Source organism: Nannospalax galili, unplaced genomic scaffold (assembly GCF_000622305.1).
Source record: "Nannospalax galili isolate Female #2095 unplaced genomic scaffold, S.galili_v1.0 scaffold634, whole genome shotgun sequence".
In the NCBI taxonomy this organism is placed as follows: Eukaryota; Metazoa; Chordata; class Mammalia; order Rodentia; family Spalacidae; genus Nannospalax; species Nannospalax galili.
In genome coordinates, this window is record NW_008336853.1 from 757,045 (window position 1) to 768,801 (window position 11,757).

Consider the following 11,757-nt stretch of genomic DNA (forward strand, 5'->3'; position numbering starts at 1 on the left):
TTTTTTTTTTAAAGATAAGTGGAGGAAGGAGAATGACCTACAAATTAATGTTACAACTGCCATAATGATTCCCTTTCTAGAATTCCAGTATTTAAAAGAAAAATAAAATTGAAACATGGTCTCTCTGTGTAATCCTGTCTGGTCAGGAACTCGTTATAGAGGCCAGGCTGACCTCTAACTCACAAAGATCTGCCTGCTTCTGCCTCCTGAGTGCTGGGGTTACAGGTGTGAACCACCATGCTTAGTCTGCACCACCACGCCCGGCTAGTTTGAGAGAACTTTTAAAATTTCATTTATTTACTTTCAGGTGTGTGTCCATGCATGTGTGTATGCGTGTGTGTGTGTGTGTGTGTGTGTGTGCGTGCACATTGCGTACACCTGCTCCAGAGCTTGCATGTAGACATCAGAGAACAACTTCCAGGAGTCTGTTTTCTCCTTCTCCCATATGAGAGATTGAACTCTCATAGTCAAGCTTAGATGCAAGCACCTTTACCTGATGAGCTGCATCAGTATTTAAACATAAAAAATTATTAAGCCAGGCGTGGTGGCGCACACCTTTAGTCCCAGCACTCGGGAGGCAGAGGCAGGTGGATCTCTCTGAGTTCAAGGCCAGCCTGGTCTACATAGCGAGTTCCAGGCCAGCTGGGGCTACAGAAGAACCTGTCTCAATAAGACAAAAAAAATAAATTAAATAAAATAGTAAGATGCAGAGCACTGAAGCAAGACACTTTAAGTTGACCTCTGGCCTCAGTGTGAACCCACAGGAACACATACGTGCACCATACACACACACACACACACACACACAAACACAATTTGAAAATTAGAAAAGAGAGACTTAATCCTGCTTACTCCAACATGCCTGCCCTCTCCAGATCCCAAAGACAAAATTGACATTGGGCTGCCTCCACCCAAGGTCCACCGGACCCAGCAGCTACGTGAACGGAAAAACTTCCTCCAGGAGCTTCGAGCCAGTGTGGAAGAGGAACGGGCAGCCCGCCTCTGCACAGGTAAGCCTCCATGAAGAGGGATTCCAGGTGCACCCCACTTCACCCTGTATCCAAACTGGCCTTTTTGTTCTCCAGCCAGCATCCCGCTGGAGGCTGTGCAGGCCGAGTGGGAGAGGACCTGTGGCCCCTACCACAAGCAGCGTCTGGCTGAGTATTATGGCCTTTACCGAGACCTGTTCCATGATGCCACTTTTGTGCCCTGGGTCCCCCTGCATGTGGCTTATGCTTCGGGTGAGGAAGACTTGGTACCTGTGTATTATGGCAATGAAGTGACTCCAACTGAGGTATGTCTTACTTGCTGTGCCCATTTCCTGCTGTGTGTGTACATGGGCATATCCTGTCATGGCACCACAGCTCTGGGTTTGAGGTTTTGTTCTATCTTTGGTTTCCTGGACATCAACACCATGACGGTTAAAAAAAATAAATACAGCAGGGCATTGTGGCGCACACCTTTAATCCCAGCACTTGGGAGGCAGAGGCAGGCGGATCTCTGTGAGTTCAAGGCCAGCCTGGTCTACATAGTAAGTTCCAGGACAGCTGGGGCTACAGGGAGACCCTGTCTCAAAAAGACAAAAAAAAATAAGTCAATACAAAAAGCAGCTCTATTTTTGCATGTCCTGGGACCAGCCACTGTCTTTGGAGTGGCGTCACAGACCCTGTCCCTTGCACAAGGTCCTTAGAGTTCAGTTCTCAGGACCAGCAGCTCAGCAGGCTTCCTTCTATAAGCATCTCTTTGCCTCTTGGTGTCTGTGAGGAGCCGTCGGGAATCATGATTTGAGTCAAGAGTGGGCACTCCCTCCTCCAGGGCGCCTGCAAGCTCAAGCCCTCTGTAAAGAGTGTTCCCAGCAGCTTGTCTGTCCCTGGTGAGGATGAAGCTCTCTTGATCTCTCCCTGCCAGGCTGCCCAGGCCCCAGAGGTGACCTATGAAGCAGACAAGGACTCCCTATGGACACTACTACTCACCAACTTGGGTAAGTGTCTGAGGTGTCACCTACTCTCCCCCTCTGAGCCAGGGCCCTGGGGAGCTGGGCATGGTGGCACACTGTAGCCCTGGCACTGAGTCTGCAGGATCCATAGTTAATTGGGTATGTTTCTGTACAGATGGACACCTGCTGGAGCCAGATGCCGAGTATGTTCACTGGCTGTTGTGAGTATCTGGGTTGGGAGCAGGAGGCTCTGGGAACAGGGCTGCCCTAGATTAACTATGGAACTCTGGATTAACTTCCTGTGTTCAAGGAGGTGACATCCCACCTTTACCTTCTGATAGTGTTGGGGATCCTGGGATCCAGGTGTATACATCAAGGCAGGTACAGAAGTAAATGACCGGGACTAGGCGTGGGGGTACATGCCTTTAATCCCAGCACTCAGGAAGCAGAGGCAGGCAGATGTCCATGAGTTCCAGGCCAGCCAAAGCTATATGATGGGACCTTGTCTTTATAAAAAATGGCAGTAGGCCTTGGCCAGCCCAAGCCTCTTCATTGCTTTGAGCTCCTGTGGTGCTGGAGAGTTACCACATGCCTTCTCCACCCGAGGGGTGCTGTGACAGTCACAGAAGAGAAGGACCGGGGAGGCTTGTGGGAGCTGTGACATCACCAAACCCTGGACCCCTGGGCATTCCTGTCCTGAGCCATCCATGCTAGACTGCCCTTTATTTTCTTAGTGGCTTTTGGTTCTGAACATAGGCCAAGGGGCAAAGGTCGGGCAGGTTCTCCTGGGTAGTTGAAGCCAGTGACTGGGAAGTTGGCTTCTGTCATTTTTTGTTTCACTTTCAGTTACCAACCTGTTCAGTAGGACTCTCCCAGGGGAGCTGTACCTGGGTAGATACAGTGGCCATCCCAGTGCCAGGCTGGGAAACTCCTGATAGAACCTGGGCTGGACAGAGAAGCAGCCCAAGGGTGGTATGACTTTCTGGCCTAAATGATGGGCAGATACCCTGACTCCCAGGACCCTAGTAAACTAGCTGTTTGGCCTTGTCATCTCTGGTCTGAGTCTCTTTGGGTCTGTGTGTTTGCAGCATGTCCCCAGGTCATTCAGCTCAGCTCTTACCTTATTGGATGCTAGCAATTTTTAGGGTCTAGCCCCTCTGGGAGGGACTTCAGCCTCTAGGGTGCACACACTGGGGATTCTCCTGCCACCTCGGCAGTGAATAGATCCTTTCTTCCTACCAGAACCAACATCCCAGGCAACAGAGTGGCTGAAGGACAGGAGACATGTCCCTACCTCGCCCCATTCCCCGCCCAAGGCTCTGGCTTCCACCGCTTTGCCTTCTTACTCTTCAAGCAGGACAAGCCAGTTGACTTCTCCGAGGATACCCGCCCCTCACCCTGGTAATCTGTGCCCTACTTGCACTCCAGGCCTCAGGTCATCTCCCCAGAAGGGTGGCTCTTACTCCTTCCTCTTCTCACTTGACATGGGCCTTGAGACTGGCAGGAATTCAGTGTGTTGGGTGGACCCCACGGGACTTCCCAGGATTGCCTGTACTGCTAAGAGGGGTGAGTGCTCCTTCCCACTCTCAGACATTCCCCCATCTTGTCATAGCTACCAGCTGGCCCAGCGGACTTTCCGCACTTTTGCTTTCTACAAGAAACACCAGGAAGCCATGACTCCAGCTGGCCTGGCCTTCTTCCAATGCCGCTGGGATGATTCGGTCACCCACACCTTCCATCACCTTCTGGGTAAGGGCATTTTAGGGCTTGTTGGTGGGGCAGGCCTGTGGGCACAGACCTCTCCTGCCATGCCTACTGTCCATCAGTCTCCTGTCCCCTGGGTGGGCAGTCCCATCAGGGACTCCAGCCCCATAGGCAAAGGAGGTGGCGTTGGTCATCCCTGGCCCTTCACTCTTCTTGCAGATATGCGGGAGCCTGTGTTTGAGTTTGTGCGGCCGCCCCCTTACCACCCCAAACAGAAGCGCTTCCCTCACCGACAGCCCCTGCGCTACCTGGACCGGTATAGGGACAGTCATGAGCCCACCTATGGCATCTACTGAGGGGCATAGTGCACCCACCTCAATACGAGAGCTGGGCCAGCAGGAACAGGAGGGCCAGGTGCTTGAAGCTCTGTCTGAGGCAGCGTCCTTCAGGGCCCTTCACATCAGGCCCAGGGACTTGCAGTGAAGGTGTGAATAAAGAGGATTTTTCCTATTGCTGATCTGTTTCTGTGCCATGAGCATCCAAGGAAACCACCCCCCACACACACACAGTGGAAATGTAGTGCCCCCTGGGTGGGGTGAGGGGGCCTCTCCCCAGGAGGTGACCCCTCACCTCCCCTGCTTGAGGTGTTAAGATACCCTGTGGTCTGGAAGCAGATTTCCATGAAAAAAAAAAATGGAGAAGAACCAGTCCCATCCGCTGCTTGAAGGAGCCTGGGAACCTGAGCCCCTGGCTGGGCACTCCTGCCCTGGGGTGGGGATGAGAAGCCATTAGGCCTAGCAACAAGCATGCTGAGACCACCACATGGTCCAGCGAAGGCCTTGAGCCCCCACTGTGGACACCAAGGCAAAAGGACATGGCCCTAGCGGTCAAGGGAAAGTCTCGTTACTGGCAGTGAGGCAGGGCCTCATTCCAGCCTACTTGGTTAGAAAACAGTGAAGCCCCTTAGAGTCACACTGCCCATGGAGGAGACCCAACCAACCCCTTTGCAATCTACTCAGCTGTAGAGGAAATGCTTGTGACCCAGTGAAAAGTTCCACTCCAGCAAGGGGAGGAGCAGCTGGAGGTGCGTTGTAGAGCGGGAGGGTGTGAGGCGAGACCTAGCTGACCGGCCATACGGTGAGACTTCATTAAATAAAACAAGGGGTTCTTGGAAAAAAAACAACAGTTAACTGGCTTTTGGTAACCAGAAATTTCCATCCCATTGTTATCCGAGGAAGGGCTATCCCAGTGGGGTGGAGCTCTAGGTAAGCATTTTCACTCTCGCCCCAGCCAAGGAAGCCCAGAGGCCATTGCGTGGGTCCTGGGAAGGAGTGGAGGCGCCGGTGGGCCCGAGGGCGGTAGCCCAACTCCCAGCGCGTCCGGGGTGGGCAGGGTGCCTTGGAGCCCTGCCAGGGGCCGCCCGAGACCGCCACCGCCTTCCGGGCGGGGCCTCGCTCCTCCCGCCGCGCCGGGGCCGCTTCCGCCATGGCGGCTCCGCTGCTGGAGGACAAGCTGACCTGCTCCATCTGCCTGGGGCCCTACCGGGACCCGGTGACGCTGCCCTGCGGGCACAGCTTCTGCGCGCGCTGCATCCGGGACTCCTGGCGCTGTTGCGACAAGACGTGCCCCGAGTGCCGCGAGCCGTTTCCCGCGGGCACCGAGCCGCGCCGCAATGTGGCGCTCAACAACGTGCTGGAGGTGCTGCGCGGTCCGCGGCCCGCGCCCGACCCCGAGCCCCGCCTCGCCGACCGCGCGCTCTGCCCGCGCCACGGCCGACCGCTCGAGTTCTTCTGCCGCACCGAGGGCCTCTGCGTATGCGGCGCCTGCACAGTGAACGACTGTCGCCGCCACGAGGTGGCGCTGCTGGACGTGGAGCGCCGCGAGCGCGAGGTGACGCCTGGGCTCTTGTATGTGTGTGTGTGTGTATTGCCTGTATGTGTGTAAGCGCACGCGTGTGCAGTACCCGCGGAGGTCAGAGGAGGGCGTCGGATCCCCTGGAACTGGAGTTACGGGCGGTTATTAACCGCCGTGTGGGTGCTGGGAATTGAATCTGGGTCCTCATGTAAGCGCACGCGTGTGCAGTGCCCGCGGAGGTCAGAGGAGGGCGTCGGATCCCCTGGAACTGGAGTTACACGGGCGGTTATTAACCGCCGTGTGGGTGCTGGGAATTGAATCTGGGTCCTCTGCAAGAGCAGTCAGTGCTCTTAACCGCTGAGCCATCTCTCCAGCCCCTTGTATTAGTATTTTTCCTGCATGTGTCTAAGTGTACCACATGCGTGCAGTGCCTGCAGAGGACATTGAATCCCCTGGAACTGGGTTACAGACAGTTGTTAGCCAACATGTGGGTGCTGGGAATCAAACCCAGGTCCTCTGCAAGAGCAGTCAGTGCTCTTAACCACTGAGCCATCTCTCCAGCTCCAAGAAATGTTTTTTTTAATTTTTATTTTATGTGTATGCATGTATTGCCTGCATGTAGGTAATCTCATGCAATGCCCACCGGAGGTTAGAAGAGGCTGTTGGACCCCCTGGGACTGGAGTTACAGACAATTGTTAGCTGCCATGTGGGTGCTGGGATTCAAACCCTGGTCATCTGGAAGAACAACCAGTGTTCTTAACCAGTGAGCCATCTCTCCAGCCCCAGAACCTGGACATTTTATGAAACCCAAGGGTCTAGCTTCTGAATTCCATACCCAGACCTCACCAAAGCCCACTGGGCGGGTCCCCTAAGCTGATCTGCTCCATGCTGCAGATGAATCTGGATGAAGCAAAGCCAGGGTGTTAGCTAAGCAAGGGCCACAGGAGGAAGAAAGGGAGGTGGCCTTTAGGTGACTCTTCTGGGCCCAGAGAGTGCCAACCAGAAGGAGGATCTTGGGAGGAGCATCAAGGTAGTTGCAGCTTGGGCCATACATTGGGATGATGGGAAAGAAAATGAGAGACAAATCCCTGAAGATCCCCAAATAAACCTTCCAGGCCACCAGGGACAGGACCGTGATGGGGGCAGTGATGGTGAGGGCTGGCTCTTACTCTAGGAATGTGCAGAGCCTTTGCAAGCTTGAAACAAGCTGCCATCCAATTTCCGCTTTATGAAGATCGAGGCTCGGCTGGGGTATGGAGACGACAAGAAGCAAGTAGATCAGAGCAGGCAGGAAGGAGAGAGGAAGATGGAAGTCCCAGTGCTCTGCAGAGGTAGGGAGCGGGGCTGCACGCGAGCAACTAGGGAGACAGTTTCTGTGGGTGACTGGGCTGATGTGACTGGGCTGAGGCTGGGTAGAGAGCAGCTTGGTTTGTGATACACAGGCGATGTGGATACAGTGGGCACAGCAGGGGAGGGGCCATTTGGCATCCATCTCAGAGGAGATTTGGGCAACAAGGGGAAAATTGGGAATCTTTGAAGGTCTCTAGAGGGAATGGAATCTTTTGGTGAGCCTGGGCAGAGGAGGTCCTTCTTGCGATTACACCAAGCCGGAGTGACAGAGCATGGTGGCCAGGGCACAGCCAGTTACAGGAAGGAGAAAGTGGTCCCCAGGTGCTCTATGCTACTGGGAGGTTCAGTAAGAGACAAAATGACTGTTGTAATTGGCACCATGGTTGTGGCCGTTTCAACTAGGGATGCGGGGCCGAGCTGAAATCACTAGGGACTGGCAGAGGCATGGAGAAGTGTGTTCTACAGAGTGGCAGGATGGTGGGAAGCCCAACTGGCAGGGAAGAGGGTCTGCTGGTGGGAGGGCTGATGGGCTGGAACAAGTGAGGGATGGGAGGTGGTAGATGGAGAATGGATGCTTGGGAAGAGATTTTGGAGCTGGTGACAGGGCCAGTGTGAGGTGGCAGAGACAGGGAGAAGGAAAGGGAACTTCAGAGTGTTGGGGGATAATCCCTGGAGCTGCTAAAGCTCCCAGTGAGGATGAGACTGCTACTCAGGACAAGGTGGTGTGTGCCTTTAATCCCAACCCTCTGGAGGCAGAGGCAGACAGATTTATATGAGTTCAAGGCCAGCCTGGTCTACATAGCAAGTTCCAGGCCAAATGGGGTTATAGGGAGACCTGTCTCAAAACAACAAAAAAGTAGGAGACTGAGTTGGGCACAAAAGTTTTCAGTGGAGGTTGGAAACTGACATCAAAGGAGGGCTTTTGCTTGAGAAGAGAGAAGACAGAAGACAGTATGGGTCAAGGAGGACAACCCCAAAGTGTTTGAAGGGACAGAGGCCTGTCCTTGGGGACAGTGTTGAGGGAGCCAGAAAAGGTTGCTGCCTACTTCCTATAGTCACAGTGGGTATGTACTGAGTGGAGCTAGGGCCTAGACAAAAGGCTCAGCCTTTGGACGTCAGGAAATGAGGGCTGCCAGGCGTAGTGGCACATGCAGAAGAAGGGGAATCTCTGTAAGTTTGAGGCCATCCTGGTCTGCAGAGTAAGTTCCAGGCCAGCCAGAGCTATGTAATGAGACCCTGTCTTTTAAAAAAGTGGGGTTGGGGGCAGGGGCTGGAGAGATGCTCAGCATTGAGAGCACTGGCTGCTCTTGCAGGTTCAATTCCCAGCACCCACTTGTCAGTTAATAATTGTCCTAACTCCAGTTCCAGGGGATCCAGTGCCCTCTTCTGACCTCCACAGGCATTGCATAACACAGGTACACTTACACACATGTAGGCAATACACTCATACACATAAAATATAAAAAAATAAAAGAAGACAGGTGAGAAGAAAGTAGGAAAGGAGAAGAGGGAGAGAGAGAAAATAAACGAAACAAAAAGAGGATTTTGCCCACACTGTCTTTCCTAAGTCTATTTTCTCATCTTAAACTAGAAGTAAGGGCCGGGTAAAACGCTCCTTCCATAAACAGGAGAACCTGAGTTCAGATCTGCACAGCCCCTGGAAAGATGGACAACTTAGTGTGTCTGTAATTCCAGCACGCCTATGGCCAGATGGGAAGCTCAAGGGGCAGCTAACCTGGCACACAGAGTGGCAGAGAACGACTGTTTCAAACAAGAGGGCAGGCAAGGACTGACACCTGAGGTGACCCTTTGACCTTGTGTGTGGACACATGTACACACAGGTGGGTTTTTTTTAATGTACGTATGTGTTTTGCTTGCATGTCTATAAGCGCCATGTATGTCCCTAGTGCCATGTTAGCTGCCATGTGGATGCCGGGAACTGAACCCAGGTCCTCTGCAAGAGCAGCCAGTACTCTTAGCCTCTGAGTTGTCTGTTTCTCTAGAAATGTTAAAAAATAAATCAGCCAGGGCTGGAGAGATGGCTCAGCGGTTAAGATCACTGAATGTTCTTGCAGAAGACCCAGATTTGAATCCCAGCACCCATATGGCAGCTAACAGCTGTCTGTAACTCCAGTTCCAGGGGATCTGACAGCCTCTTCTGACCTCCGCGGACATTGCATGACATGGGTGCACTTACCTACCTGCAGGCAATACATGCATACACATAAAAATATAAAAATGGACGGGCGTGGTGGCACATACCTTTAATCCCAGCACTTGGGAGGCAGAGGCAGGCGGATCTCTGTGAGTTCGAGGCCAGCCTGGTCTCCATAGGGAACCCAGGACACCTGGGGCTACAGGGAGACCCTGTCTCAAAAAAAAGACCAAAACAAACAAACAAACAAAATATATATATATATAAATAATAAATAAAATTTAAAAAAAAAGATCAAGCATTGTGGCACATGCCTTTAATGCCTCCAAGAGGCAGAGGCATGTGGCTTTCTGTGAATTCCAGGCCAGCCAAGGCTGCATATTGAGACTCTGTCTCAAAACAACAAGGAAAATAAATAACAAATTTTAAAAATAAGGGTGGAAGCTGGGTTTAGTGGCACATGCCTTTAATCCCAGCTCTCGGGAGGCAGAGGCAGGCAGATCTCTGTGAGATTAAGGCCAGCTTAGTCAATATAGCGAGTGCCAGGCTGGCTGAGACTCTGTCTCAGACAAAAAAAAATAAAATAAGAGTGGAGGCCATAGGGTCCCCACCTCAAAGTGATATTGGAAGGAGCACCAGCAAGTGAGACTCAGCCAGGTATAAGGAACCAGGCAAGTTCTAACAGGTCGCTGGGGAACAGGGACTGCTGGAACCACCTGGTGTCCCCTGCTCCCATGATAGCACATTTTGATCCTCAAGGGAGAAGGGGCTCAACCAAATAATAGAGGTTCCCTCCTCCCCTTGGGCTCTTACACATTAAACTGATCACTTGTCATTTGTCAGACAACTCTGGTCATCCCTCCACCCGACCCTCAGGCCACAGAAGCCACTTTTATTGCTTCCATTTGGTGATTAAGGTTGGGGGTGAGGCTATGGACCAGAGAGGTAAGAATTCTGCCCAGGCTAGTCAACCTGCCTGAGGCACAAGTCGGGCTGGGAGATAGGTCTTCAGCCTAAGCTTTCTCATACCCTGTATTCCATCCTGTTCCATGTCCAGGCCTCCCTGGACTCTGACATAGTTCTGGGCTTATACTAAAGCTGGCCTTACTGATCAGTATGGCCTGAGGTGGCACAAGGCGAGCGTCCCGCATCTATGGTGTTGGTGGTGTGACGTGAACGTCACAGCTAATCCTGGCCCTCTTTTGTAACCCTGCATACCACAGAACCAGCTAAGAGCCAGGGTGGAGGTCACCCTGCAACAGATCACTCTGGCCAAGACTCAGCTCCAGGAGCTCCAGCAGCAAAACAGCCTGATAAAGGTACTTTACCATATCTTTACCACACTGGACCCCACCTACCAGTCCCTGGGCCTCGGGGAATAGGTGTAAGCTGCCTTAACAATGCTTTGGGGGCAGCAGGGAATGAGGGGCTTAGCAAGAAGCCAGGCCCTACAGGGAAGACATTCCAGGGGTCCTAGCTCCCCATATCTCCCCTTCAGGCTAATGGGCGACTAAGGCCCTGGCCTGCCTTGATATAGTGGATACACTGAGATTCCTCCTGTGCCCACACAGAGTTCAGCCTGCACCCTGGCCTCTGTGGTCTCCAGCAGATTCAGCAGCCTGCTGCAGGCCCTGGAGAAGCGGCAGGCCTTGACACTGAGGGACATAAAGGCAGCCAACAAGCAGGCGCTGGCCCAGGTTCTAAATGAGATACAGCGGCTGACCAGCCACCTGGAGGCCCTGGAGCAATATGACTACAAGGTCCGGGATCTCCTGGAGCAGGTAGATGACAGAACCTTCTTCCAGGTATGAGACCTCGGGGCAGTGGGCTAGGGCTATGCTTCCATGCCTTGGACCCCTCAAACTCACTGCTGCTGTCCCTGGGGCTCAGGAATTGCAGCAGCTCTCTGAGCCCCTAGAGTCCCTCGGGCCACTGACTCCACCACAGTGGGATGAAGACCAGCAGCTGAGGAACCTGAAGGAATTGCTGAGCCCACTCTGTGACCTCCTGCTGGAAGAGGAGCACGTCCCCAGGGTGGCAGGCAGCTCTACTGACCCTGGCCCCCTGGGTGAGGCTGCCCTGTTTATTACCGTTCCAAACCCAGCTATCCCTCCTCCCATTAAGGGGCAAATGGGGGCGGGGGGGCAGCTCATCCCCACTCACTCCCCTAACTCTGCTTTGTCCTTTAGAGTCCTTGAGTCCCCTGCCTCCAGTCCCCAATACAGTGTGTCCACTGAGGAAGAAACTCTGGCAGAGTAAGATCAATGTCTGTGTGTACACATGTACATTTGTATGTTTGTGTGCACGTGTGAATATGTGTGCATATACCCATGTATGCTTCTGGGAGGGGGTTCCTGCTGTGACTGTCCTATCCATGGCCCTTCCTCTACACACCTGGTGCAGGATGTGAACCTTGTTCACACCCACCCGGAAAGAGATGCAACCAGCATAGCTACTTAAAGAGATGATCTGTTCTGATTATGTGGACATGGGATCCATTACAGTTCTTCCACTTAATGCCACATTTGCTTAGCTCTCTGAGCCTATTTTCACTCTTGTAAAATGGGGCATGTGGAAGATTCCAGCTCAGGTAGCAATGAGGAATTAAATGCTGTGTTGGCGCCTGGTTCTCAGCCCACAGTACCCCTGGTACTCAGTCCACAGTACCCCTGGTGCTCAGCCCACAGTACCCCTGGTTCTCAGCCCACAGTACCCCTGGTGCTCAGCCCACAGTACCCCTGGTGCTCAGCCCACAGT

The 11,757-nt window shown here is 53.1% G+C and overlaps 2 protein-coding genes across 3 annotated transcripts in view; both read left to right on the forward strand.

Moving 5' to 3' along the window:
- Positions 1-4,155, forward strand: part of Mrpl38 (mitochondrial ribosomal protein L38) — a 6,569-nt gene extending 2,414 nt beyond the window's left edge. The window contains exons 3-9 of the mRNA XM_008831371.3: positions 876-1,010; positions 1,086-1,294; positions 1,909-1,981; positions 2,112-2,157; positions 3,179-3,337; positions 3,549-3,685; positions 3,860-4,155. Of these exons, the coding sequence (XP_008829593.1) occupies positions 876-1,010; positions 1,086-1,294; positions 1,909-1,981; positions 2,112-2,157; positions 3,179-3,337; positions 3,549-3,685; positions 3,860-3,996 (896 nt within the window). The 3' untranslated portion in view covers positions 3,997-4,155. The remainder of the gene's footprint in view (positions 1-875; positions 1,011-1,085; positions 1,295-1,908; positions 1,982-2,111; positions 2,158-3,178; positions 3,338-3,548; positions 3,686-3,859) is intronic.
- A 643-nt stretch (positions 4,156-4,798) lies between these two features.
- The window catches only part of Trim65 (tripartite motif containing 65), an 8,657-nt gene continuing 1,698 nt past the window's right edge, over positions 4,799-11,757 (forward strand). Inside the window, exons 1-5 of one of the 2 annotated variants that reach the window (XM_029562682.1) lie at positions 4,799-5,530; positions 10,224-10,319; positions 10,572-10,781; positions 10,891-11,068; positions 11,190-11,255. In XM_029562682.1, coding sequence (XP_029418542.1) covers positions 5,126-5,530; positions 10,224-10,319; positions 10,572-10,781; positions 10,891-11,068; positions 11,190-11,255 — 955 coding nt within the window. In that variant the 5' untranslated portion in view covers positions 4,799-5,125. Of the gene's footprint in view, positions 5,531-10,223; positions 10,320-10,571; positions 10,806-10,890; positions 11,069-11,189; positions 11,256-11,757 lie in introns of both variants that reach the window. The other variant, XM_008831373.2, reaches the window with a different exon arrangement.